Below are 27,159 nucleotides of genomic sequence, written 5' to 3' on the forward strand. Positions count from 1 at the left end.
GGCATACCTACTTTGATCACACCTAATCATATAAAAATGTTATATTAACCTTCAGCAAGTTTATCCATGATAATTACGTTGAATAAATGATTCTGATTCTGGTTCATGAAGTAGGTAACCAAATACCACCTACGTTCTTACAATACTATCTAATAGCCACCATTAGACTCCACCTTACTTCTTAACTGGCAACTTATTTTTAAATCAGTAATACCCATTTCTCTTGTAGATTTTTCTATAAATAGGTGCTATCTACTTTCTCCGATCGACTTTAATAAAGACTTCTTACCAAAGCAGGTTAGTACCTAAATTAAACATCGTCATAGTGTGTGCGGCTCCGGAAGTTATAAAAATACAAAGGATAGGTACCTACTACCTACCTAAACATTTATATATTATCGAGTTTGTTAAATCAGCATAGGTACACATATGGCATTATTAAGTATAAAAGCCGACTTATATGCATGCTCATTACTGTACGCTGCGGTCATCACTATTTCTTAATTTGACCCTGCCCTTCCAGCTTAACTTTCTGCACATAGGCGTAGTCGAACAATAAGCCAACTTTGGAAATCGAACCCACGACCCGACCGACTGATTACAGGACTGGTGTCATGCTTCGACATTTACCAGTAAGCTTTCCTGTTAATCTACGTAACTGAATTATCTACGTACTTAGATGTTATGGACGTACGTTTACTAAAATCGTGACCTACTTACTCAATGCTACATGCCAAAATTTAAGTAAAATGTTTCTTTATTACAATTCTTTATGCTTACTTAATTCATTAAACAAGTTAATAGACAAGAATGCTTCTTTTTACGAGTTGAAAGACAAATTGTCGGCAATCGTGACGCCTACAAAATGACTAGAATACTTACTTTGATAGATAGCTTACATAGCTAAATATAGGTAGTTAACTAGTAGTAAAGGATAGCTGAACAAATAAGAAATACACATGATTATTGCAATAATAAGCACACAATTTGGAAAGATAGGTAATACTTACCTAATTCCATTCATAATTTATTGTTTATGCGAACAACGATTATAAGGATCTTCGATGTAAATAATGTAGAGCAACTTTGCATTTGTAGGTAGGTACCTAGAAAGTCCATAATATGTATTTTGGGTTGGACAGTTCAACCAGCGATTCCTACAAACATCAGTAGATAATTAATTATTTAAAGTAGGCAAAGATAACTACCTACCTAGGGTACTATCAATCGAAAATAACCCACTAAGTATTTTAAGGTAGGTAGGTATCTAACATTCGTACCAATAACGTAAATAGATATTCGGACTAAAACAATGATTTTTCACTAGGTTTAGGCCTAAATGTATACGGCTATAAAAGAGATAGGTAACATGTTTGCGAATTTGTTACAAACGTTGTAAACATTTTGTATTCACAAGACATAAATACCTACCTATCCCGTTGCAAATAACTAGTTTTATCTATTCTAAATAATTATAAACTTTGTAAGCTAAGATTACTATGTTGTACATATTATAAATTACAGTTGGGGCGACTGTGACCGCCGGCCTGCGTCAACAGGTGATCAAAATGTCAGGGATAATGACCAAAAGACTACATTATAATTGCTGCAAACTTAACCCACGTTAAATATCTACAAAATGCTAATTTATAATTAAAGTTACCTAATCGTGATACAGTTACAAATTAATTTGTACGAAGCCTCTGTACACTGATGAACTTGTCGAATGTTTTCAATTAGGTAGGTACCTACCTCAATTCAATAAGCATTAGGTAATGCTTATTGAACAAACAACAAAAAATTGTATTGACATTGATAGGAAGGATTACAAAACAATACATTTTCTACAATGTAGACCTGCTTACTTACATTGCTACCGGCGTAATAGTTATAGCTCTAACCCACACATAGAGTTGCGTATCATACACATAAAATGAAGCGACAATGACCTGTGCATCAGGTACCTTCATAATAAACATATTGGGAACATGATTTCCAATAAGAATATGTTCCTTGTAACAGTAAAATAATTATTCCCTCAGACAATATTTTTGTTAGAGACAAACATGAACCCTTTTGTTTTAATTCAAAAATATAGACCTCACTTTGCAGCAGTCTTGTTACCTATATTTAATTCAATTGCTAACAACATTATCGATTGAGCATTACAAACATTAGCTGCGCTTTCAAAGTAATGTAACATTTTATAATTACTATTAGATTCGGTTACCGTGCCCTATGTTAATATTGTTATTGGTAGGTATGTAGGTAGGTATTTCAATAACCTGCCCAAAATACTTATTACAAGGATATTTGTGCCTTTAATAGCTTAAATTAATGGTTAATAGGTACATGATATTACTTTTCTAAGTAGGTAGGGTACCTACTAGCTATTCAAAATACAAACTTTGAAACTGAGCGTGAATAACTTTTACAATATTGTTTGCCTAAAATAATGTTCAAAGTAATGTTTATGTACATATACAAACTTGTAGAGCTATGTTATAAATATCGATACACCTACCTATATTAGATAACCTAATTTATTTGCTTTTGTTATAGAGTTAGATACTAACCTGCGAGGCGGGCGGGTATGAATAGCCAAATTGTGCGTACGCTGCCATCGGGACGATCATATGGGCGGCTTCACACAAAACACTGTCTCTTAGAAGTCTATAAGCACGGACGTAATGGTTTCCTACAAATACTAGGGCTAGTACGAAATTAAGTTAACGTATCACAGATGATTGTCGGCGTAAGCGCAGCGGCGGCGCGCGCGCTGCCATCCCTGCGCGTCAGCGTCAGCGGCCGGAGCGCGGGCCTCGCATGCTGCCGGACGCGGCACCTACACCTGCTTCACGCGACCACGACCAGCAACCGACTGGCGCGCGGGCCCGGCCCGACGCCCCCTCTGCCGGAGGACTGAGCCACTCTAGCCCCTCCCACTGGGCGGATCTTCCTTTTCCCCGCCAATCGGGGCGATAATTTTCTGTCCTTTTCGAAACTTAGCGCTAAACATCAATCTCTCATTGGGTATGCTCATCCCCTCTCTTCGCAGACTCCTCCTACAGGCCTCGACCCGCCCACGTCCGGGTGGGGCGCGGGAAAAAAGCGGCAGTCGGGCCGACTTGATCATGTTTATGGGTTTCCGTCGAGACAGTCGGCGAACGCTGTACTGAGAGCAAACAAATCTCTAGTGGCAAAAAATGGCTCGGCCGAGGACAAGTTGTTTCACCTCGTCAGATTTACGAACCACACAGAGTTAAGAGTTGACTTTATGCACTTAACACCTGACTCGGTATTGAGAATGGACATTTATTTACGAGTAACTTTGTGAGTGGTAGGAATTATTGGTTGGTATATGCTGCCATGAAATTACCTGGCTTGGGATCAATCAGTGATAAGATAATTTAATAAATGCAAGACAAGCTTCTGAAAAGATGCATTTTTAAAGGTCTCATAACCTACCTATTTTTAAATAATTCTACATCATATCAACATCACTAGATTCTCGTACTGACATTTTAGATATCATTACTGTCATAATATTTAATTTTTCGTCATTGACTCTACATATTATGGTACTCATACCTACCTAATCTTATAAACTATTATATTTTTACCTTAATATGGCATTAATATAAGTAAGTACTCAAAAATATTTGAGAAATCAATATTCATTTAGAAAATAGACTAATAATAAATCTGCCAAAATGTTATTACCAATTTAAAAAACCTACTTAAATATCAACTTTTAAAATTGTTCATTGGGTAGGTACTCAGGTACTTGCATAGGTGCAATATTTATTGGAACGTTAGTTAACTTTATTCGTCAAAATCAAGTAACCGACGACGGAAGAGCGTTATGTTACTCTATTTTCCTGAAGCGCAAAGCTCTGAAGGTTTACGGAAAAGTTGGCAGGTGGCGCTCTCGTCACTTCAAGTTAAATTCGCAACAAGTACGCATCAATAGGACATAGAGGGAGTAACTCATATTTGTGTGTACACTTCGTAAATTGAATTTAACTTATGATCTCATATAGGTATGATGAATTCATCTGACTACATCCTGCTCTACATTAAGTATAAATCAAGAAACAGAGATAAAATATATTTTAAAATAAGTAAATGTTTATAAGTTATATCATTACAAATAAACGTGCAGTAGAGTAATTTATCTTTTCAAGTTTTTCTTTTTTATTTATAAGCCACATGCGAGCACAAGAACGTCGCAGTTGAAGCAGTCGCCGTAGCCGAAACTGGGTGGATGACATCATCACATCACAGTGGTAAGAATTTACTCTGGAATATCAAGCCTATAATGAACAAACTGCAATTTTAATATAAGTAAACACAGACGATGTACAAAATTGCATATTAATATATAATTTGGGTTTCCTCACGATGTTTTCCTTCACCGCTGAGCACATGGTACCTAATCATTTATGATCCAAAAATGAATTCGAAAATAAATTCGACAATCATTGGTTTAGGCATGTGTTGGATTCGAACCTGCGACCTCAAAATGAGAGGCAAGGATGAATCGACATAATAATTTAATTATTGCTAATAGCAATGGTGGAACTTAGAGACTTCTGCTGATTTACTGGATATATGAAGCAACTCGCAGATACGTTAACACTTGTTATCGTATTGAAGAACAAAAATGGATTACTTATGATGCATCATTTATATAAAAAGCTAAGAATAGAACCGCATTATCAACCACATTCTACTGCAGTTGGATTGCAATCGGTTCACAGTTTTGATGTAATTATGCCAACCAAACTGCATCAAAGTTGCAATTTTGCTGGTGGCATACAGATCAAATGCAGTCCAATGGTAATAGGGCTTACATTACATATTTCCCGAAATAAGCATCCTACTCATCGTCGAAAGTTAACAAACGTACAAACACTAATTTTAATTTTATTAGATCTCAGATAACAATGAAGGAGGTGGGTACTCCTTATTTACTTAAAAAACTTAATTTGCATAGATATCCCTTCATAGCGCTTATCAAAATGTTATATATAATTATATTTATGTAACTATTGCTTAATTAAATCAAAACTTATTATAATTACCTATTATCCCCGAGTGACAGTTATAAGTACAGTAAAGTAATAAATGTATCTAACCCGCTTTTAAAGCATTTTAGGCAGTTTGGTAACTTTAAAATACAACAATATATTTTTTAAGTAAGTAGGTACTGGGTTCGTTACTCTGCAAGATACAAACGATAACAGACATTACTTGTGAAAACCTAACATAAAACGCATTATTATAAAGTAAAGAAGTATACGAAGCGTGACTCTAGTTATGACAATGCTTACAAATAATTGTATCATCGGAACTCAGGTTTTTTACAAAATATAACCTTTATCGAAATGTTTATGGAATCACACTTAATTAAGGTGGTTTAATGAAAACAACCATCACGAAAGTGATTAACTCGCATTTTATAAGGCCGCCTTATAACGACCACCACATTAACAGTTGTAAACGGCCGGCACAATCGCGCAGTAATCATCTACCTCCACGTCTTATTTTTCTTCTTCACATTATACAAACACGACAAAAACTTTGTGTCACTAATTGCATATCCATAGCTCTAGTATCAACAATCAGCTTCAAGATTTTTGGTCGGTGGCATTGCAAATAGGCCTCTGTATCCTTGGTTCGATGGTCGTCTTTTGCCAAACTTCTACATAGGGACTGGCGCCAAGACATCTGTCATCGTTAATAACAAGCAATTTGAGCCAATTTCGCATTTTTGGAATATATGAGAGCGCCCAGGCGTCTCCATCTCACGGCAGGAAGTTACACAAAAAGGCACACTAAATAAAGTAGTGGTTGACATGTTTAGTTTTTGCTCAGCTTACTAATTACGCGGGTGCAACTGTAGGTGCGTGAGCGCTCGCGTGAACTGCCGACGCGAACGTTAGCCGTAAATGCCAGCAGTTTAGATATTTATGAACATGTGTACGTAATTAATTTTTACGATGGATCAGATAACGGAATCGGTGGAGCGATACGCTTGTCGCAGTCGCGGTATCTTTGGCTGAGTTGAATGCCTAAAGGTTAATTAAGGCGAAGAGAGGGTTTTTCCGCGTGTCGAGCAGGAGAGCGCCGTTGAATAATGAAGGAGCGGCGAGGTTGCGGCTTGCGACCCGCCATCCGGCCGCGCCGCACACGGCGACGCCGCGGTCCGCAAGACAATAGCAGCGCCACGCGCCTATACCGACCGGCGACGTGTAAACATCACTTACCAAACCGATTTCCATAGAAAGCACTTTAAAAATGGATTAGTCTGGCTAGAAAAACAAGAGAACTCGCTTTACAGGCCAAGCTCCAGTCACAGGGATAAATTACATGAGCGAGTTTAATCTGCTTAGGTGAATAATCCTTTTGTTACAATTTGATGTCATTTACCTATACGGAGATAGACAAAGGGTTAGGAGTGTAATATATTGTTGTGTATAGTGTTTAGAACATGTTACATTCTAGCTATTTGGTTTTTGTATCGGCCTTTCTGAAATTAACGCGGTTTTCCCTCATTCGATCACAACGTGCACCCCAGCTAGGGATGTGTGTTAATTTTTATTAGGGGTTTGTGTTAGTACGAAGATATAAAAGGTTTGTAATGGGGTAAAAAAACCTTTTGTTGACTTGCGTATGATAATACAAAAAACAATTAAGTAAGTATTATCTAAGTAACTTTTAATATAAAATAATAATAGTTATCAAATGCTTACATTACCTACTTGCTTAGGTACCTGCAATAATATTATTTTTAGAAATATAATTAATTCTCTAAGTATTGAAGATAGGTATAAATAAACATTATTTATTATTTTAAATCTACCTTAAATAATAATAATATTCATAATACGAAAAGTTTGCACGTCAACTTTTAAGTAGGTATATTTTCTACACATTTTTGTGTGACAATGTTGGCTGGAATGTCGCTGGAAGCAATTATTTGCATTAATTAACTGGATCCCCAAAATAAAGGCTAAAAGTAAGCTTCACCCAAAACAATGGGTACGTACATAAACCTTTTACGGTGGCAAAAAAAAGGTTCGCACACATAGATAATACACGTGTCCCACAAGGGATGGCCGTAGGTACAGCGTGTTTATTCGTTGATTAAACAGAGCCACGGCCGCAATGCGTATGCAAGCGGACGGACATATTACCAGGGCTCGAATTCTGATTGTTTAGAGAATTTATTACTCTCGTGCCTTGTACAGTTAATTGAATTCGCCTGTAGAATAGGCACCGGCTGAATTGCGTTGCGAGCGTTTATCGTGTCTTCGCAGTGCGTGGTCCGTAAGCCAACGCAATTTTTGATAATAGACCTTATTGTTTGATGCCGATATATTATAACACAATTTCCGGCAATATCTTTACTAACATTTTAGATAAAACTTCCAAGCTACAGCTTCATTACACGGCATGATCGAAATTCTGTTCTCGTCGTTCATTTTTATTATCTCTTGATTAAGAGGCTTCGACAATAATCACCTGTCAAATTATAAAGGATTAAATCAGCGACGTGTAATGAATCATCTTTTATAAAGTTTATTAATTTCCGCTCTGACCTTTTTAATATCTTTTTAAGGATATCCAATTAGAAGTTGTTTGTACACGGAGCTTGGTCTGTTGCTATAAAAAATGAATTGTGTGTACTTAGCTAATGACAAATTTATACAAACGTATGCAGGGCCATAGTTATTATTGATCAAAACGGTCTATCAGCCGTATCTCTAGACGCGAGCCCATTAATTATTTATTAACTTAACGCTCATTATCTAAAAACAAAACACTATATTTTCATTGTTAGAGTTTCGAAGTCATTAATCAAAAAAAAATTAACAACCACTTAGCACGAGAAGTTCAGGACTGTATACATCTCACGAAAACCAACCTTATCTAATCTCGTTATTAGGTGCTTGAAATTGTAACGTATTTTACAACTTTTTAGAGTGAAATTATCACTGTTTTTATTCCGCTAGTTTACTATATCCCACTGCTGTGCTATACCACCTACGTACTATAGTAGGTAGCCTACCCATCCGGGACTAGCACTAATCTACTTTAGGAAATTAACCAAGCGAGCCAATAATTTGGGGATCCGCAACTTCGAAACTATAACAAATAAACAAAAATACAGATACTTATATCTACTTTGACTATTTTACACAAAATGTGATAGAAATTATAATACGGAGCCGAGGACACTACATTTAGAATTATGTTATCTGTCGTCCCCCCGTCGTCGCCCGGCTAGTGGGCATATTAACTGACAAAATCTTGAACGCAGCTGCCCCTCAGTTCTGTTAATTCCTTTAAGGACGTTCCAACTAATCAGCCACTTACAAAAACCGCTTGTCAAGTGGGCCGGATGTAGGCGGAAGTGCGTTATCCACTCCACTTGTATAAAGCGTATCTCTTCTACACGTGTCGAATATGTTTACAAGAGTTTTCGTTACTTTATCGTGTTCATTCGAGAATAGCAATTTTTTAATGAATGCGCTCTTGTAAGTTTGTCTTTGCACGCAAGTTTTAAGACTGAAAACGAAAGAGAAATAAAATCCGACTACTAGAAAACTACCTAGCGCTAATAGTTAGAATGTTTCAGAATATTGGAGTAGGTACCTGTGTGAAGTGTGACCATCAGAAAAAATAGATTAATAGACTTGTCATATAACATTCGTTGAATATTTGGAGTATAATTCAATATTGATAAAACAACTCTTATTGTATACTTACAATTATAACATCTGCTTACATCTGCTTAGCTTAACAGCAGCTAGTTATCTGCGTAACAGTTAAGCATTTGCTTAGATAAGTCATACTTTTTATGTTATGAATTCTTATTTTTTTATTTTATTAAACCATATGAATTAGACGTAATTGAATGTAAAAAAACTACTTACTTTAATAAACGTATTGAAAATGGAAGGGTTTACTTAAGTAATACCTAACTAAGACAAACACAGAAAAACCCACCTGTTACTTATAGTATAATGATAATCAGTCGGTCGAAAACAATACTTAGGTGAAACTTTATTGTATAATTAAATGTACATCAGTTGGTATTTTAGTAAATCTCTTTGTTTAGTTTTATCACCAGAAACAGTAAAATCTAAATAAGTAGCAAAATTAACTGTAATTTCTGCAATTATGTTTTTGAATATTTTGCTTTGAGACTGATTAGAAGGTGTCAAATGCCATAATACACCAATCGATAAAACCCACGTACCTACCTAGGTATTTAGGTATAAAATCTAAGATAATAATTTTACGAGTATGAATACGAATCCATGGAGCTAGTGGAAGGGGTCGCGAATATCGACATCCCCTAGGTATCTAGTTCCGTTAAGAGCTTTCCAAGACGATCCCCTTCGAATGCATTTACATGTCACAGAATCCTGGGAGAAAGCGCACGTGGCCCTGATTGTCTCATGTACCTGTACGTACCAAATATATGTTATTAGCTGATCGATCCTTTCAATTTCGACATAGAGATGCGAATAGGTGTGTTTGACTACAAACGGATTTACCTGCTTGACAGTAGTTTCAAGTTACAAAATTGACAGGGATACGTTCTAATAATTAGGTAACCAGATTTGTACTAAACTCTAAATATAATAGACATAAATTTACTACAATCGTAGATTGAACGTCAGCGCTCAAAAAGTGGGACGTAATGATACTGTTAATTAGCAACGTTGACAGTTTTTTACCTCGGTGCGCGATTACGCGCCGAACTGACAACACTGGGAAGTGCGTGGTAAGAACTTGCAAAAATAGAAGCTCAAAGCCAAGGAACATCGTATTTCTAATATGTAATTGTGCATGTTATCATAGTATAAACATTACTTTTTGGTACATCGACTAATTTTGAAAAATACTCTACACAAGAACAACACAAAGCATAACGAGGTATGCCTACCGAGGTACACCTCTGCCTACCCCTGCTAGCTACCTCGCCAGCTATGTTTACCTTCCATGTAATAGGGGGAGAGCCTATCGCCATTAACCCGGCACAATTAATACAAATGCTCCAGTAAAACCTTGATATTTTATTAAAATTATCGTCAATAATAATAAAGTAATTATTTTTGTAAATATGTATATTATTGTGTAACAGTGTATACTTAGGGGAGAATAGAGCGGTAACTATATTCAGAATCTTGGCGTTCGATTCAGTCATCTACAGTTTATTAGGTTCATGTATTTGTGCCATTACTATGCGTGCTGAGGGTGGATAAACAGACAGAAAGCAATCTAGTTTGTATGTACAACGGTACTATTGGCTTCCTAGATGACAGAATAGATACCATGTACACCCTTTAAAGCCAAGTTATAACAATGTATAGGTACGTTACTCTTACTAAAGTCTGATCAGGATAAATGTCACAGTTTTTTTTTAATGGAGATCTTACGTGATGACTTAAATATCCTGTAAATATTAATTCTCACTAAGAACTAGCCATACCAATAACTCGCTACGGTTAATAAAAATAAATTGGCGCCAGTCAATGGTGACAATACATGTAGGTAAAATCTCAACTAGCTAATCTTAAGTAGAAAAAATAATTAGATAAGTAAGTTTTATGTGTCGTTTCAGGTCTTCCCGATGTTAGGTGCGATGATCATAGTCTACGATGTAATGTACTTAAGTTATAAAGGTGTTAACTTTTTACATCGTAAATTATCGAATAATTTAAAAGTCACTACCTACTTCAAAGTTAGGATTGTAGAACCTAAAGTAGGTACCCTAAGATTGACGTAGCATACAACAGACATCACATTATAGTTTATATCAGCTTTAATTATAGCATCCATAAAGATTTTAATGCAAATTGCTAACTAACACCTGGTTTCATTAACCAGATAAGTGCATGCTGGCAACACAACTTACTACGAGAATGTCTTAATTAGCAGGTAAGTACGTAGTTTCTATTGATGAGTGATTCAACACTTGGGACATGGGCGAGGAAGATATGAAAAAACACTTTAATTTTAAATTGTCGAATATTTGAGTTTTTAAAAAGGTAATAAATAGCATAATATTAAATAATGTACAATATATAAAATCTGCCCATAAAAAGTCGTATTAACACTGTAGATTATGTTTCTTGTCTTATGGAAAAATCATATTAGGTACAAAATTCAAATCTACGAGACAATAAAACGCTTTTCCTCATTTTTAAGTATGATATTTTCATGTTGGAGAGGTGAAAACAGTATAACACACATGTGTAATACCTCTTTTAACTTAGGCACTTCTCTATGTACTATAGGTATAATAATGCAAATAAAAATGTTTAACTTCAAATATAAGGACTACGGAAGTTTGTGAAGCGACATCAGCGCAGGCAAGATTCAACTCTTTGACAACAGATTGGGGCTACAACTTGTGACTGTCGGTTAATGTATTCTGTGTTTAGAATAAGATTATAATATTAAGGAGGCCCTCGCCTCGTCGTGGATGTTCCGTTACTATTCTCGAGCAATTATAATTGGAGATCAGAGTTCAGATACGGATGACGTGAAGTTTAATACACAGGTGCAATGAAATACAAACTGCCTGCGTAGGTACGTCTACATAATAATGAGCATAAATTGTTTTAAAAATAAAATATAATCAGCGTTACTGAAAAAAAAAACAATTGATAAATTGTTAATTTTATTTGAGTGTCTTTTGTTTTTATTGCTTTTTACCTAAATCTGCTATATATATATACGTATATACCTATATTTAATGTCCTCTAGAAGAGTAAACGACTGAAAACCAGCGCAGGGTGGTGCCATACCATGGCTCCATCACAGCTGAAATTGAGCCATTTCCTTTTGCCCGTATTCGTAATACTCATGAAAAAATGAAAAATATTTATTGCTTAAACCAAATAAACATAATTACAATAAATTGGGATCTCCTAGTAGGCAAATTAATTTACCTGTGTCAGGAGTATCCACCTCTTACATTCATTTTTAGTTCTGTGCAATAAAGTATATTTGATTTGATTTTGATTTGATAAATCTCTAGTTCTTAAAGAAAAATGTAAACTATTACTGGCAATAAATTTATTTCATTCATTAATCTAATTATTTTTTAAGAATAAGGATAATATTCTTAAAATTAAGTGATGTCCAATTTGAGTGAGGACCTCAATCGTGTGGAAGCTTGGTCTAAGCAAAATGTTCTGACACTCCATACGGAAGAGACCAGGAATTAGAGAAATATTTTTGATAGCCAGCTGCGTTTTGAGAATCACATCACACCTGGTTAAATCTATATTGTGCGGTCAACCGGGCCTTATAATTTTTAATAAAACGTAAATTTTTGATACTGTTTAGTTTAGTTAGTAAAAAAAAATAACTTAAGCTTTGCTTGTCACTATTTATCTTTCAACTAAAACTAAAACTGTTATTTTTTTCATAGGAAGCGAGTGTTTCAACTGAAGGATCCACACTTTATCAGTTATAACTTATAACATTGTAGTGTTTACTTTTACAAACTATAGGATGTATTTACAATCGTTTAAGAATTTTTGCTAAAGCCAAACGTACTTAGAGGGGACGCACATAACGGGAAATAGACCTGATCTGATGTACCTACCTATGTAGGTATGTTTAATCAAACAATTACCACTGGACCTTGCTAAAAATTTCTGACAGGTTCATAATACTCACAAACTCATATTATTTTGACAATGTATCTAAATACGGCATGTCAGATATGGTGCATATCGAATACTGGATGCTCCCGATAATCTTAAACAGCAAATTACACAAAGAGAACGTCGATATAAAAATCCTCTTAAGAAAAAACCTTTTGGAAAAAAAAAGACTTAAATATCGATACTATCTCGGCGACCTCTGTCACACATGCAAAACAAGTAAAAATTAAGTGTAGGTAGATACACAGGAAGGACAACGAAAATGTTCATTCACGAAGGGTTTGTCCCGTCCTGAGAACCCATCCTCTTCATCTTGGATGGTTCGGCTTATCTCCGTTCATTCATTACCATCTAGTTTTATAAGAGTCGACGGCCCGAAAACATATCGCGCCTCCATTTTTTGTCACACCACTTAATTATCTGGATTTATATCACGATAAAATCAACCATCGACGCTAGAGATAAAAAAGGCTTTTTCTGTAAAAAACAACAATCTAAATAATGACGATGAAATGAATCTTTAAGTAGTTTTCGTTTTAATTTGATTGATAGCTGGTCATGGATATTGAACAGTTCGACAGTTCTTACTAAAAATAAGTGTTTATAGTAAGTAGTTTGTTTATTGTAACATTTTTTCACATGAGTATATTCGATTTGACTCAGATGAACAACGACAAATTAAGTAGGTCTACTTAATATAGGTCTCTCAAACTCCGTGAAATTATTTCTAGTAGAAATGTTTATTATAGGGTGCTAAGGTAAAGTAGTTAAAAAGTTATTCGAGTTAAAATCAATGAAATATATTAAAGTAAGTACAAAGAAATGGCGGCAAATTATGAAGTAAAATAAGAGATAATGAAAGGTATTTAAAGGCATATTTAAAGAAATTGTTTAACGATTTATAAGTAGCTATAGAATATTCTATTCTACTCCGTTAAATGATACAAATTAACAACACAATAAGAAAACCATTTTCATAAAATTTTAATAATTTGATTGAATAATTAAGTTTTTGCAAACTTTACTTCTTTGTGCTTCAGCAGGCTCCATATCGCCTACTTTTTGTTGATAGTTGTAAGTGGGCTAACTATACGGTAACCTACATACTTACCTAAATATTACACCAACAACACATACGAGTATTACAAGAAACGAACGTAACAATTTTCAAATTTCTCGTAATATTTCAATAGATCTATATGAGTTTCGAAATTTTTATCAGTACATAATGATTGAAGCCCAATCTGGGCTTCCAGTAAGCTTTAATCTCAGTTTAATGCAATTAATTTTATAGATTTTAAGAATGTGGGTTTCCGATGTTTTACTTCTCCGCTGAGTGATAATCATTTATGATTCAAATATGAATTCGAAATCAAATCCGACAATCTTTGGTTCAGGCCTGTGCTGGATTCGAACCTGCGACCTCAAAGTGAGAGGCAAGCGTTCTACCAACTGAGCTACCACGGTTTCTGTTAGTATTGAATAAAAAACAAGAGTCGTACATTTTCATAAATTAGGAATTTAAAATGGTCAGGAACAAATTATACAGGGTGTTTGTGACATTGTAATTAATACAGAGGGGGATGATTCAAACCATGATTCTAAGTTAATATGAAGTGGAAATTCCTGTCGGAAAATTCGTGAAAATTTTAGTGTTTTTTTTTTTAATTATTTTCAGTTTCATACTTTTGCGACTACTAGGAATCATGGTCCGAATCATCCCACAAAGTTTTCATTACGATGTAACTATAGAATAGACTCGTAAAATCAATCGGGATAACAGTCTCTAGTTGTTACTTCCATCACTACTTGTCAATTGTCCTGAAATTGACAAACACATGGTTATCAATTAAAAACTTTAGGAAATATACCAATTCAAGCGCCAAAACATAAAGTTAAATGATCATGTTTTTTTATTGGGCCTTGAAAACCAAGCTTAAACCGACCATAACAAAAACAAACACATTAAAAAAAACGGTCAAAAGTTACTTTGGAGGTATTTTTACAGCACCGACTCGCCATGTCCAAAACCTGACAGCACAGCTACGGGACGTGGGTGCCACTTAGGTAAGGGGAGAGTTCAAAATCAAACAGATATCCTGGTTGACACAATTACGAAGGGTGTTAAATAAGAAGTGAAGATGAGATATTTATTCTTTGGAAGGAAAACAATAAATACTATAAAAACATAATATAAAATGTTATTGACTCTTTTTTGTTTTGTAAAGATGATATTTTTTTCCTACGTGTCGAAGCGTGTTCTTAAATATGGAGAAAATTGAAATTGGCGCAATAATAAAATATCTGTGCTTGATTTTTTTTTACGGAGTAGGTCATTCAAGAGTTAAAAGGAATATTAGATTCTGCCAGTTGAACGTTGGTGCGCTGAGTTTAAGCGTGGAATAGTTTGCACTATACATGACCCTGCTCTGGGGCCTGCTCTGAGGCCTACGACAGCAGCAGTGACCGAAAAAATGATAAAAAAAGTTGAAAAAGAAAATATTGTGACAGATCAGCGAGTTACTATTCGTTTTATAGCTGAAGAATTGATTTCGATAGGAAGTGTTGAAAATATTGTATACGACCGCTTAGGTACGAAAAAGGTATCGGCGCGCTGGGTAGTTGTCCAGAATGCTTACAGACGCGCAGAAACAAACTAGACCTAATCTTTCACTCAGCAGAATGGATTTGTTACAACAAGATCATTTCTGGCTCGATTCCTAACTATGGACAAAACATGAATTCACCATTATGTCCCTGAAACTAAACTAGGTTTTTAGTTTTTTTTAGTTAACGTAAGAGACCATCCGTAATTTAAAGCAATTATATGCGTCGGTATAGTCATGGCTCTCTTTCGAATACCTGAGTCATGCAGCCACATTTACGAAGACTTTACACGCAGCGCAAATAAAAAAATTGCGAGAGTAAATTCGCGAGAAACGACGTGGCAAACTCGCTAAAGTTGTTTTGTTTCACCAAAATGGGATTCTCTCCGCACACAACTCCAAGTTGAGATGGCTGCTAGTGAAGATGCTGTTAGAATTAATGGAATATCCTTCATATTCACCGGACGTTCCTCCTAGTCGTTTCTATCTATTTCCAAAAACATCTTAGAGGCTGAAAGAAATTTAACCATGATGTACGGTGATCACTGCCGTGCGATATTGTTTAGGGAATCAGGATCAAAAGTTTTCTAGGAAAGGAATTTTATGTTTAGAAAAAAGATAAACTAAGAATATAAACCTAAAAGGTGACTGTATCGAAAATTAAAATAACTTGTCATTATCAAAGTCAAATACTTACTATTTTTTCTAATAAATACTTTTCTAACTTTAGAACGGTTTGTACGTTGTTAATATTCCTCAAAATATCCAGCAATCCAACGTTAATTCAGATCGTCAGTCCAGCTGATAAGTATACAATTTTCATCTAAACAAAAGTAGAAGTATCTCGCAAGTTTATATTTCGTAAAGATTTTGAGAAAAATATTAAGTTAGTAGGTATTAGGAATAAAAAATAAATGGCATTTCACAGTGGGTATTTAAGGAAATTCATGTTCTAAATTCAAAAAATAAAGTCGTGTTTTGTTGAACGAAAATTCGGAATTGTTTCGATTGTTATGAAGAGAAGTAAAGTATAGTTTGCTTAGAAACTAATTTTATCATGTTCGTTTTTCCCCTGTTACCTTGATTATAGATGTAGGTAACGAATATCCGTTATATCCGAATACCTATGCAGTTTTACTTTTACATTTTATCCATAGATTATGCCCATAGCTCAATTTATACGGCTTAGTAACCGCGCACTGTAATTAATCTATACTTATAATAAATCTGTAGAGAGGTCAATTCTGTACATTAAATATTTTTTCAAAATAACTATCAGGGGGTGATAAGTGATCGATACTGATGCCAAAAATGCAATCAGTAAAATTTTTGTCTGTCTGTCTGTCTGTCTGTATGTTCCTTATAGAAACAAAAACTACTGGACGGATTTTAATGAAACTTGGTACAATTATTCTTCACACTCCTGGACAGGTCATAGTATACTTTTCATCACGCTACAATCAATAGGAGCAGAGTAGTGAAGGGAAATCCTTTTGTATGAAAAATCTAAACCACTCAAGTTAGACGTTTGAAATTTGGCATGCAGGTACCTTAGATACCGTAGAGGTGCACTAAGAAAGGAATTCCCGAAATTCCTACGGGAACGGGAATTAGCGGGAAAATCCTTTTGTATGAAAAATCTAAACCACTCAAATTAGACTTTTGAAATTTGGCATTCAGGTACCTTAGATAACGTAGAGGTGCACTAAGAAAGGAATTCCCGAAATTCCCACGGGAACGGGAATTAGCGGAAAAATATTTTTGTATGAAAAATCTAAACCATTCAAGTTAGATGTTTGAAATTTGTCATGCAGGTACCTTAGATACCGTAGAGGTGTACTAAGAAAGGAATTCCCGAAATTCCCACGGGAACGGGAATTAGCGGGAAAATCCTTTTGTATGAAAAATCTAAACCACTCAAGTTAGACGTTTGAAATTTGGCATGCAGGTACCATAGGTACCGTAGAGGTGCACTAAGAAAGGAATTCCCAAAATTCTCACGGGAACGGGAATTAGCGGGAAATACCTTTTGTATGAAAAATCTAAACCACTCAAGTTAGACATTTGAAATTTAGCATGCAGATACCTTAGGTACCGTGGAGGTGCACTAAGAAAGGAATTCCCGAAATTCTCACGAGAACGGGAATTAGCGGGAAAATCCTTTTGTATGAAAAATCTAAACCACTCAAGTTAGACGTTTGAAATTTGTCATGCAGGTACCTTAGGTACCGTGGAGGTGCACTAAGAAAGGAATTCCCGAAATTCCCACGGGAACGGGAATTAGCGGAAAAATATTTTTGTATGAAAAATCTAAACCATTCAAGTTAGATGTTTGAAATTTGTCATGCAGGTACCTTAGATACCGTAGAGGTGTACTAAGAAAGGAATTCCCGAAATTCCCACGGGAACGGGAATTAGCGGGAAAATCCTTTTGTATGAAAAATCTAAACCACTCAAGTTAGACGTTTGAAATTTGGCATGCAGGTACCATAGGTACCGTAGAGGTGCACTAAGAAAGGAATTCCCAAAATTCTCACGGGAACGGGAATTAGCGGGAAATACCTTTTGTATGAAAAATCTAAACCACTCAAGTTAGACATTTGAAATTTAGCATGCAGATACCTTAGGTACCGTGGAGGTGCACTAAGAAAGGAATTCCCGAAATTCTCACGAGAACGGGAATTAGCGGGAAAATCCTTTTGTATGAAAAATCTAAACCACTCAAGTTAGACGTTTGAAATTTGTCATGCAGGTACCTTAGGTACCGTGGAGGTGCACTAAGAAAGGAATTCCCGAAATTCCCACGGGAACGGGAATTAACGGGAAAATCCTTTTGTATGAAAAATCTAAACCATTCAAGTAAGATGTTTAAAATTTGGCACGCAGGTACCTTAGACACCGCAGAGGTGTACTAAGAAAGGGATTCCCGAAATTCCCACGGGAACGGGAATTAGCGGGAAAATCCTTTTGTATGAAAAATCTAAACCACTCAAGTTAGACGTTTGAAATTTGGCATGCAGGTACTTTAGTAAACTTAAAGCTTAGTTGCAAAAGGATATTACAAAATTCCCACGGGAACGGTAGTTAGCGGGAAAAAACATTTGTATGAAAAAATCAAATCTAAATAAAAGGAGAAACTGACTGACTCAGTGACTGACATATCAACGCATAGCCTGAACGGCTAAATGTAGGCATTTGAAATTTGGAAGGGACATAGCTTAGGTACCGTAGAGGTGCACTAAGAAAGGAATTCCCGGAATTCCCACGGGAACGGAAATTAGCGGGAAAATCCTTTTGTATGAAAAATCTAAATCGCTTAAGTTAGACGCTTGAAATTTGGCATGCAGGTACCTTAGTTAACTTAAACCTTAGTTGCAACAGGATATTGCAAAATTCCCACGGAAACGGGAGTTAGCGGGAAAAAAACATTTGTATGAAAAAATCGAAACCGCGTAAGATAGATGTTTTCAATTCAATTCAATTAAATTATTTATTGCATTCCATGTAGTACAATGGGGTGTTACATAGGCATAGGAACTAAAACATGGACCCTGTAGGGCACAGCAACGTTGAAGGGAAGAGAGGAAGTGTGTATTAAAATTAAAACTCAATGAACAATCAATTAAAAAAAATCAATTCAATCAATTGATTCAATCTAGCATGCATGCATACCTTAGTAAATATAAAGTTTATTTTTGGCTGTATTTAGAAAAATGGGAGTTATTGGGAAAAAAATTGTATGAAAAAATCTAAACTGCATAAGTTAGATGCTTGAAATTTGATATGCACTCCCACACACACAAAGATCTCTCTCTTATATAACACGCCACGCGGACGAAGTCGCGGGCAAAAGCTAGTACATTATAAATACACTCACTATACCAATAGTAAAAAGCCGGTGAAGTGCGAGTCCGACTCGAGCAAGGCTTTGAGTTTTTAGTTGAAAAACTATTGTCATACATCGAAATACGTCGCGATTACTTTAGCAACTGCAAATATATTTGAGAAAACATATATATTTTTTTAATAACGATTTTCGGGTCTTTTCCTTTACTTGTGCTGTAAGACCTTCCTTTCTGCCAAAGATTATAAATCTACGTCTAACGAAAGTACCCTACAGGTTTTGATTCCCCTACGGAATGTTTGAAAATTAGACTAAAAATGCCCGTACCTCTTTGGTTAATTGAGAAGCTTGTTTTTTACAACTTCAAGGGACCGCTAACATAAATATTAGATGTTAATTTCAACTTGATATCTCCTCGCGAATTCGATAAAAAGAGTATTTTCAGATAAACGGACAGCCGAACGGAGAACAAAGTTATCCTATAAAGGTTCCGCTTTTCCCTTTGAGGTTCGGAACCCTAAAAAAATGAAGATTTTAAATATGTTGTAGCTGCGAGATTTTAGGATAATGTTGTAGGTTTCTTTTACTTCAAACAGGTAACGACGGCAAAGGTAGAAAAAATACGTTAAACTAAAACACAAAAGCAACCATGTAGGACCAGTTGCCATACGTTATTAGAAAAATAAGAAGAAATCGGATTTTTCAACAAACCGAGCTTCCAAACACCCAATCATTTTCAAAACAGCCGTTCAGGTTTTTTCGGAATTATCTAATTACCGAGCAGTTTTTTTAAGTTGCCCTGGTAATTACGAATACCATAAAAAAATTGCCACATCGGTTGAACCATTCTCATGTGATGCTTCGTCATACAATACGTGACAATATTATAAAAATTATATATATTCATTATTAAGGAACTTGGAAAGGGAAATTGGGTTATGTTTGTATATCTCGAATTCTATTAGGCGTTCAGAGCTACGATTGTACTCAAATTGTTACATAACATAATGTCATGTTATGCTCACGACTATATCCCAATTGGGGTAGTCACAGGTACAAACCAACCATCCATCCATCCATCCATCGCAAGTTGATCTAAGTTACCTAACCACGCCTCATCGAGCTTTCTGTTACACTCAAATTATTAATATGATTTTTTTAAATAGAAAGACTTATTTTAGAAGTTGCTAGTTTCCATAAAAAATATACTTATTTAAGTATACTTTTTTAAACTATTTCAGTATTTGATACTTACACTGTGTGTAGTGGCATAGTTAGATACGATCACACGGCAATGTAAAGGGATAATACGCATGACTTTCATAAACTGTCGCATAATAAGTCCTAGCCAAAGAAGGAAAGATTAGCGACTTACCTATAAGGTAGGTCATATACGTATACTTAGATATCACGTATTTTTGGTTATCACGTTATTTTGGTACCTATGTAGATTCTCCAAGAACCGACATTGTAAATATTTTCAACTATTAAAGTAATGAACCGAATAATAAATAAAAGTAAAATCAGAACATAAAATAAAAATATAGCGCTCCAGAATAAACCAAAATTCCCAACAAAAAAGAATAGGTACTTATTCGTGCGTAACAGAAGCGCGGCCCGGTCGGTTGCAATTTTATACATCGACATGCATTTTTCGAGAGCTACGCATCCTTTGTTGTGCATCGAATGTGCGGACGGGACGGCGCGGGCGCGGCAGCGAGTCTCGGTTTTAGTTAATTACTGAGTGCAACTAAGCGCCATTGAGGCGCGGGCGCAGCGTCCGCGACCGCGCTGGTGGCCGCAACACAAAAGCGGGTCGATGCCTTCGATAACGAAGCCAGTTTTTATCTTCTTATTTTAACGCTTTTAATTAGTTAGGAAAATATTCTCAAATAAAAACTGCCCCGAGCTACCGCCAGGCCTTGAGTTAAGGATTGTCTTTGACCGCTTAGTGCCTCGGGCTTTCTATAATGGAAAGAAATACCTCCGTTATTTCGATTAGCTTCTGTATTGCCGATAACATTCATAATAACAGTAATTACGAGGACTATGTTATTTATATGATTTTCTTAGTGCCCGTTTCAAAACGACAATAAAAACGAGGCAGACGGAATTATAGCCATTTTTAATCGAAACTTGAACGAGTGTTGCGATCTCTATGGTAGTTAAAGAAAAAACAATACACACAAAATAAAGCACTTACACGTGTATATAAACATAATATTTATGAATATAACTTGATGTGGTTTAGTGCACATTTTTTTTAAGATTTTATCGTTAAACATTTAATACGTCCATACCTATACTCATTTAATTTTAAAACTATTATCTAATAAAATGCAACCAATAAAATTACTATATTTAGATCTGATCTAAATAACAATAAAATGAGTTCTCAATGCAGATAATAATAGGTAAGTTAATGATGATTATGGCACAGCAGCGTCAGTTGGATACGTTTATAATTAAAATTCATGAATAATAAATGAATGGAGTACCTATTCTCAGCGAACAATCAAACCACAATAAAAACTTAAATATCCGTTTGTGTCGAAAGTTTTCGAACGGAACTAAACGATACACTCGTTAATTTTCATTTCATTCTGTATTCACGTTGTTTTAACACTGTTTATCAGAGTCTTCCCGTTTATAAGGGAGACTGGTGTATACTAGGTAATAACATTGTATTAAATAATAATATATAATTATATCTACTTGCAACAAAGATAAAGGTGGGACAACGGAGTTTTTAAAAGCTGTTTATAATCAACTGTAAGTGGATGTACAGGCGATGACACAATTCCCACTGTCGGAGTTTATTATTTTCCATTGTTTCATGAAGCAATTCTAATAACTTATATGATACAGCTTTTTTTTAAACAAAGACATATAGCTTGATTGTAAATAATTATAAAGTAATAAAAATACTAATGCCTAGAGGTAATATTAATGCGCATTTAATGAATAATTTAATATGCATCCAAGTACCTACTCTAAAGCGTCCATAGTCGCTCAGGCAATGCGGGTAAATATTTTCAAAAGCGCTAATGAGGGAATAGATATATATCGGTACCTAGTAAACATTGCTTTACTTACCTAGTTTGTTGTGAACAAGTCTTAGACGTTATTTGTGCTTTTGTAACTGCATGTACTGCGGACGTTAGGCTCGTTACCACGTTATCAGCGCATGATGGTTATCTTGACAGACGTCGGTGACCACCTCGCGGGCTTCATCATCCACACCTCACCTGACCTTGTTAACCCCTTTGACAATGTTGCGTGGCATTTGGATAATAAAATAAACAGGAACAAAGGTAGAGCCTAACAATACATGGCACATGTTAAGAAGCAAGAACGGAATAGGAATATATTTTTTTATTTATTGTATTGTAAGTTTTTTCACGGAATACAAACAATAATGGTTACATTATATCTAAGATACTTTTAAACATTTTAATTAGTAAGATCTATTCTGAGTGCCTACTGTATACATTCTGTTCACCACATTAAAGTTTTACAAGTTGAATAATGAGTTTGAACACAAAATATTCCCACAGCCTGTTAAAAAAAATCTTAGCGGATATTGTTATTGGAATAATCCCCAACTTTTACACTGCCAGTTATTGTCTTGCACTCCTTTAGACAACATACATACACTTTTAGACGACCGACTTAACCACAAAATCAGGACCGCTGTCAAAATTCAAAAGCTACATTTTCATGTTCCTCACCGATGTTTTGTCGACCATTAGCCATATGGTTCTTCAAATGCCTTCCAGTATAGGTATGACATTATTGAGGTATATAATTTTTTATTCAATCAATAAATACACATTTCTGATTTTCTTCTAAGCTAGTAAAAAGTATCAGCCATACCTTTTATATGAGTTTCACCGCAAATTTCAAGAACATTTTTCTATTGTGGCTGCTTATATCAGCACAATGCAGTGCACTCATGTATGCAGTTTTATTGAAGCCATTTGTCTTTGAACGTCATGTAATGTGCAGTTTTTGCTTGAAATTATTTGTTTTGATATAGCGTGTCTCACAGCAGTGTGCTGTTGAACAAACCTGAACCGTCGATTAATTTAAAATGCAAATAATAGTCTTTAATATGTAGTTAGTTAATTAGAGACAAATAAAAGTAAGTCAATAATTTCAAACTTTTCAAGTGGTATACTGATATTATTTTATATTTTATAATATTAAAATAATTTATTTAATTATTTATTTATCACAAGGAACATACAAAGAAAACAGAACAGGTAAGCCTATCTCTAAACAAAGAGATTTCTTCCAGCTGACCTGCATGACGAGAAATATATTGAACGATTGACACCATTGTGATTAAAACGTTTCAAGATGTTATTATAATTAGAAGTTGATAAATTCGTTTATTGCAACAACTGTCATATTAATTATGTATGACATCAACCACTTTAAAGATGTATTCTTATAGAGGTATGAGTATGATCGATGGTGCGCACGAGTCGCGCGACGCGACACAATGATGCGGCGGTAACGTCCTGGTGCGCCTGACGCGCCGCGCCGCGACAGCACACTACGATAAATATGCACTGGCCGCGCACGCCGACGGCTCCTTATGAATAAATTAATGCGACGGCAGGTGGAATGACCTGACACAAAATGTTTTGATGGAATTGTTTTAATTGGACTTTATCTCTCCAACTATCAGTCCGATACCTCATTTCGAAAATATGAATTTTGTTACTGACTATTCACACCATCATCATTCGCATTTAATTATAACTTTATTGTTGTAGGTATCTAAATATTGATTCGAAAATAAATAACGGAAGGGATCGCGATTAGCTGTTTTGTATTAATGAAAACATAAGAGGTTTTGTCTGCCGCATATTTTTGATGTTAATGCGACGGTATAAATTATATTATTCAAAGGATCAAACTTTGTATAAATAAGTAGTAACCATTGGGTGCTTAACTATTTATTGAGCATGAACAATAATAAAAGTTCTTTGCTATGGTTATGAAGATTATAATATCATGAGGTGCGTGTTTCGTAAGTGCATTGAACTAGGGTAACCTGAACTTACAGGTTTTAGTAATATTTGTACTTACTTGCCTATATTTTAAGATATGTACCTAACCTTACTTTTTCTTGAGTAGTGAACGCGTGAAGTTATATTCGAATTCGTAGGTAGGTAAGGTACCTACGAAAGATAAACCTTACGTCTTACAAAAGTCTACAGGCGTCTAAGGCCGTCATGCCTTGCACGTACCTACTATGAGTTAGGAAGTGAACTCAGGACCCGCATCAAAAGTTTAGTGACCGTAGCTACTATAAGTTTAGTTATATAAGTAATTTTCTTCCAAATGTTTGCAAACTTTTAAAAAATATATTACTTTTCGAAGTAAACGTTATGACTTTATTTAAGAAGGTACCTATCTACCTATATTGTGTATAGTCAATCTTGAACAAAAGCTTTGAAGCCTTCGGCTTCAGTCAGAAATTGACAAGTAATACTCTACTAAATTACATACAACTCATTAAGAGATCAAGAAAGATACCAAGTAGTATATAGAAATATATACCTAGGTAATAAGTACTTAGTACTAGTTGATTCCCTCTTGTAAATAGCTACCTATTTGTGCAACATTTTTTGTCGCATTAATTTCTACCGTTTTTTACTTATAACTTATCCAATATGCATGAAAGAAAAAAAAACGATAAAAACTACGCTCGTAAATTATTACTCTATGTGGTAACAATAATTCAATACAAAGCCCGTCAATTTAATACACGATCGAAGAATAAAATATTTTTGGAGACGTAATACTTTTCATGTACCAATCGAGTAGCACAATACCATATTCCGTCACAAGTAATTGGATTCAAGATTTGTCAACAATAAATATTTCCTTTTACGTATGAGTTACTAAGCAATAAGTATTAAAGAACTAAGTATTTATATAAGTAATGAAGATAAGTTATGAAGTAATTTAAATACAATCACACAGTGGATGTTATATGTGCTCATATTTAAATGGAATCTTGTTAGAAATACTTTTACAATAATATCAATACGCCGCCGTACCTAATACTAAAGCCGCACGAGAAATAGCGCAACGCTGAGGTATGCTGTTCTTGATATAATTCGTTTTTTGACCTAACACGTCTCGAGACCATCATCACGCTTCCTTTGTTTATGTCCACTTAAAAGTATTTATGTACTTCATAATTATACAATTTTCGTAGTTCGTCAAGCGCCGCGAGACCCGGCCACGCATTCATTAGAACAGACTCCGGAAGTCCGTCGCGTGCTTCCAACGCTGATAGTCCATTGAATTATTTATACTTTTAATATTGTAATTATCATACGCCAGCAACCGCTACCTTATTATCATTCGTGTTATTATATTAAATGTTATAATAACGCTCACCACAGAAAGGTTATACCTTGATAAGGAGATAACGTCCACTGTCAGCGTTTAATGAGCGTTCGCAAGCAGCCGATGGTCGCGCGCCCGAATGCTAATTCCCTCACTTGTTATTATAGTATGCAACGAATATATTCTTTCACAATTTGTACTCGTTTGTCCAACTCCACTATCTTCCAGCGATGTCGTTAAGGTAAAAGATTAATTAGAACAATGTAATACTCGTACATTTTTGGCAAAATGACTATATACATAATTTGTAACACGTGCTTACCTAACATAAATAACCTAAGAAAGTATATGTATAGGTACATCCTACTGCTAGGCACAGGCCTTCTCTCAACTAACCGGTGAGGGTTTGAGACATGCGGTGCTTCAACGCGGGTTGGTAAGTTCATTCAGATTGTGCTCTGGAAGATCACAAAAAAGCACTACCGCCCTGCACCGGTGCAGTGTGGTGGAGTAGGTACGTAAGCTTTGTATCTCCTCCTTCGGTTGATTGAGGCTTTTACCCAGAAGTGAAACGTTATAATAAAAAGAAAAATTCTGATGTTAAACCCAAAAACTTCAATCTGAAAGTAATGTCAACTAACAAGTTAAAAATCTATCTCTCTCTTGGTCGGTCCCTCATATCTGAGGATCGTGGTCAGCATCAGGGTTGCACCTGGAGCGTATGATCTGCCTCCACCGGTTCCTGTCCAGCGCTTCCCTTACTACTGTGTAGAACTTGGATGACGATAAAAATCTATAAGAGTAATTAAATCACTGGTTGAATCCACGGGGTTTAGAAATTGTACAACGCATTTTGTGAATACTAATAATATTCGTAAATAGTTCCAGGCAGAGTGTTATTTTTAAGTCTGGTTAAGAATCTTGTTTATTAATGATATTATCATTTTTTTATTTTAATAAATACTAGTAAGTAGTACTTACCTCAAAAAATTATGGAAACCCCTAAAGTGAATATATAATTATATAAATCAATCATTCACTGTATTTTTGTAAGTAAATATCGATTTTTGGTTTTTTGTCCAACTTTAGTATCACACACCATTACATTAAGCTGACCTGATTACGGCACCAAGATGTAAATAGTTTATTTCAGCAATTTCTACGGCAGTATGTATGAACTATGTTGTCTTGGAACTACAGTTTGTTACTCCACACGTTACTCTAAGCAACAGTAGGTACAAAATCGAAAATGAATAATAAACGCATTAACACTTAGAATTTAATAAAAACTTGAAATATCATTTGTTTAGTTTTTTAATTTCATTTATAATCTATCTAACTATCAACCCAGCTTATATCCGGCCGTATATGTATACTAGGTAAAGGGTATTAAGTAATCTGTGGTATATGGCTCCAATCTTTCACGCCTCTCCATCTATTTCAAAATAAGTAGGTAACTATAATTCTATTTCTAAGTCTGGTAAAGAATCTTGTTTATTAATGATATTATATTTTTTTTACTCTAATAAATACTAGCAAGTAGTACTTAGCAGTAGTATCACTTATTCGTTGATAGATGATTATAACATTACCTAATCTGCAATCAATAAGTCAGTCAGTCTTTAATATTATAACCCAA

At 35.1% G+C, this 27,159-nt stretch overlaps 1 protein-coding gene across 3 annotated transcripts in view; it reads right to left on the bottom strand.

Annotated features, from left to right (window-relative positions):
* Nucleotides 1–27,159, bottom strand: part of LOC126380694 (homeobox protein araucan) — a 77,701-nt gene that overhangs the window by 40,430 nt on the left and 10,112 nt on the right. Inside the window, exon 1 of one of the 3 annotated variants that reach the window (XM_050030275.1) lies at nt 2,577–2,865. The exons of the other annotated variants lie outside the window; for them this stretch is intronic. Coding sequence (XP_049886232.1) covers nt 2,577–2,636 — 60 coding nt within the window. The 5' untranslated portion in view covers nt 2,637–2,865. Of the gene's footprint in view, nt 1–2,576; nt 2,866–27,159 lie in introns of those variants that run through there. 3 annotated transcript variants of the gene reach the window in all.

This window comes from Pectinophora gossypiella, chromosome Z, assembly GCF_024362695.1.
Source record: "Pectinophora gossypiella chromosome Z, ilPecGoss1.1, whole genome shotgun sequence".
Lineage (NCBI taxonomy): Eukaryota > Metazoa > Arthropoda > Insecta > Lepidoptera > Gelechiidae > Pectinophora > Pectinophora gossypiella.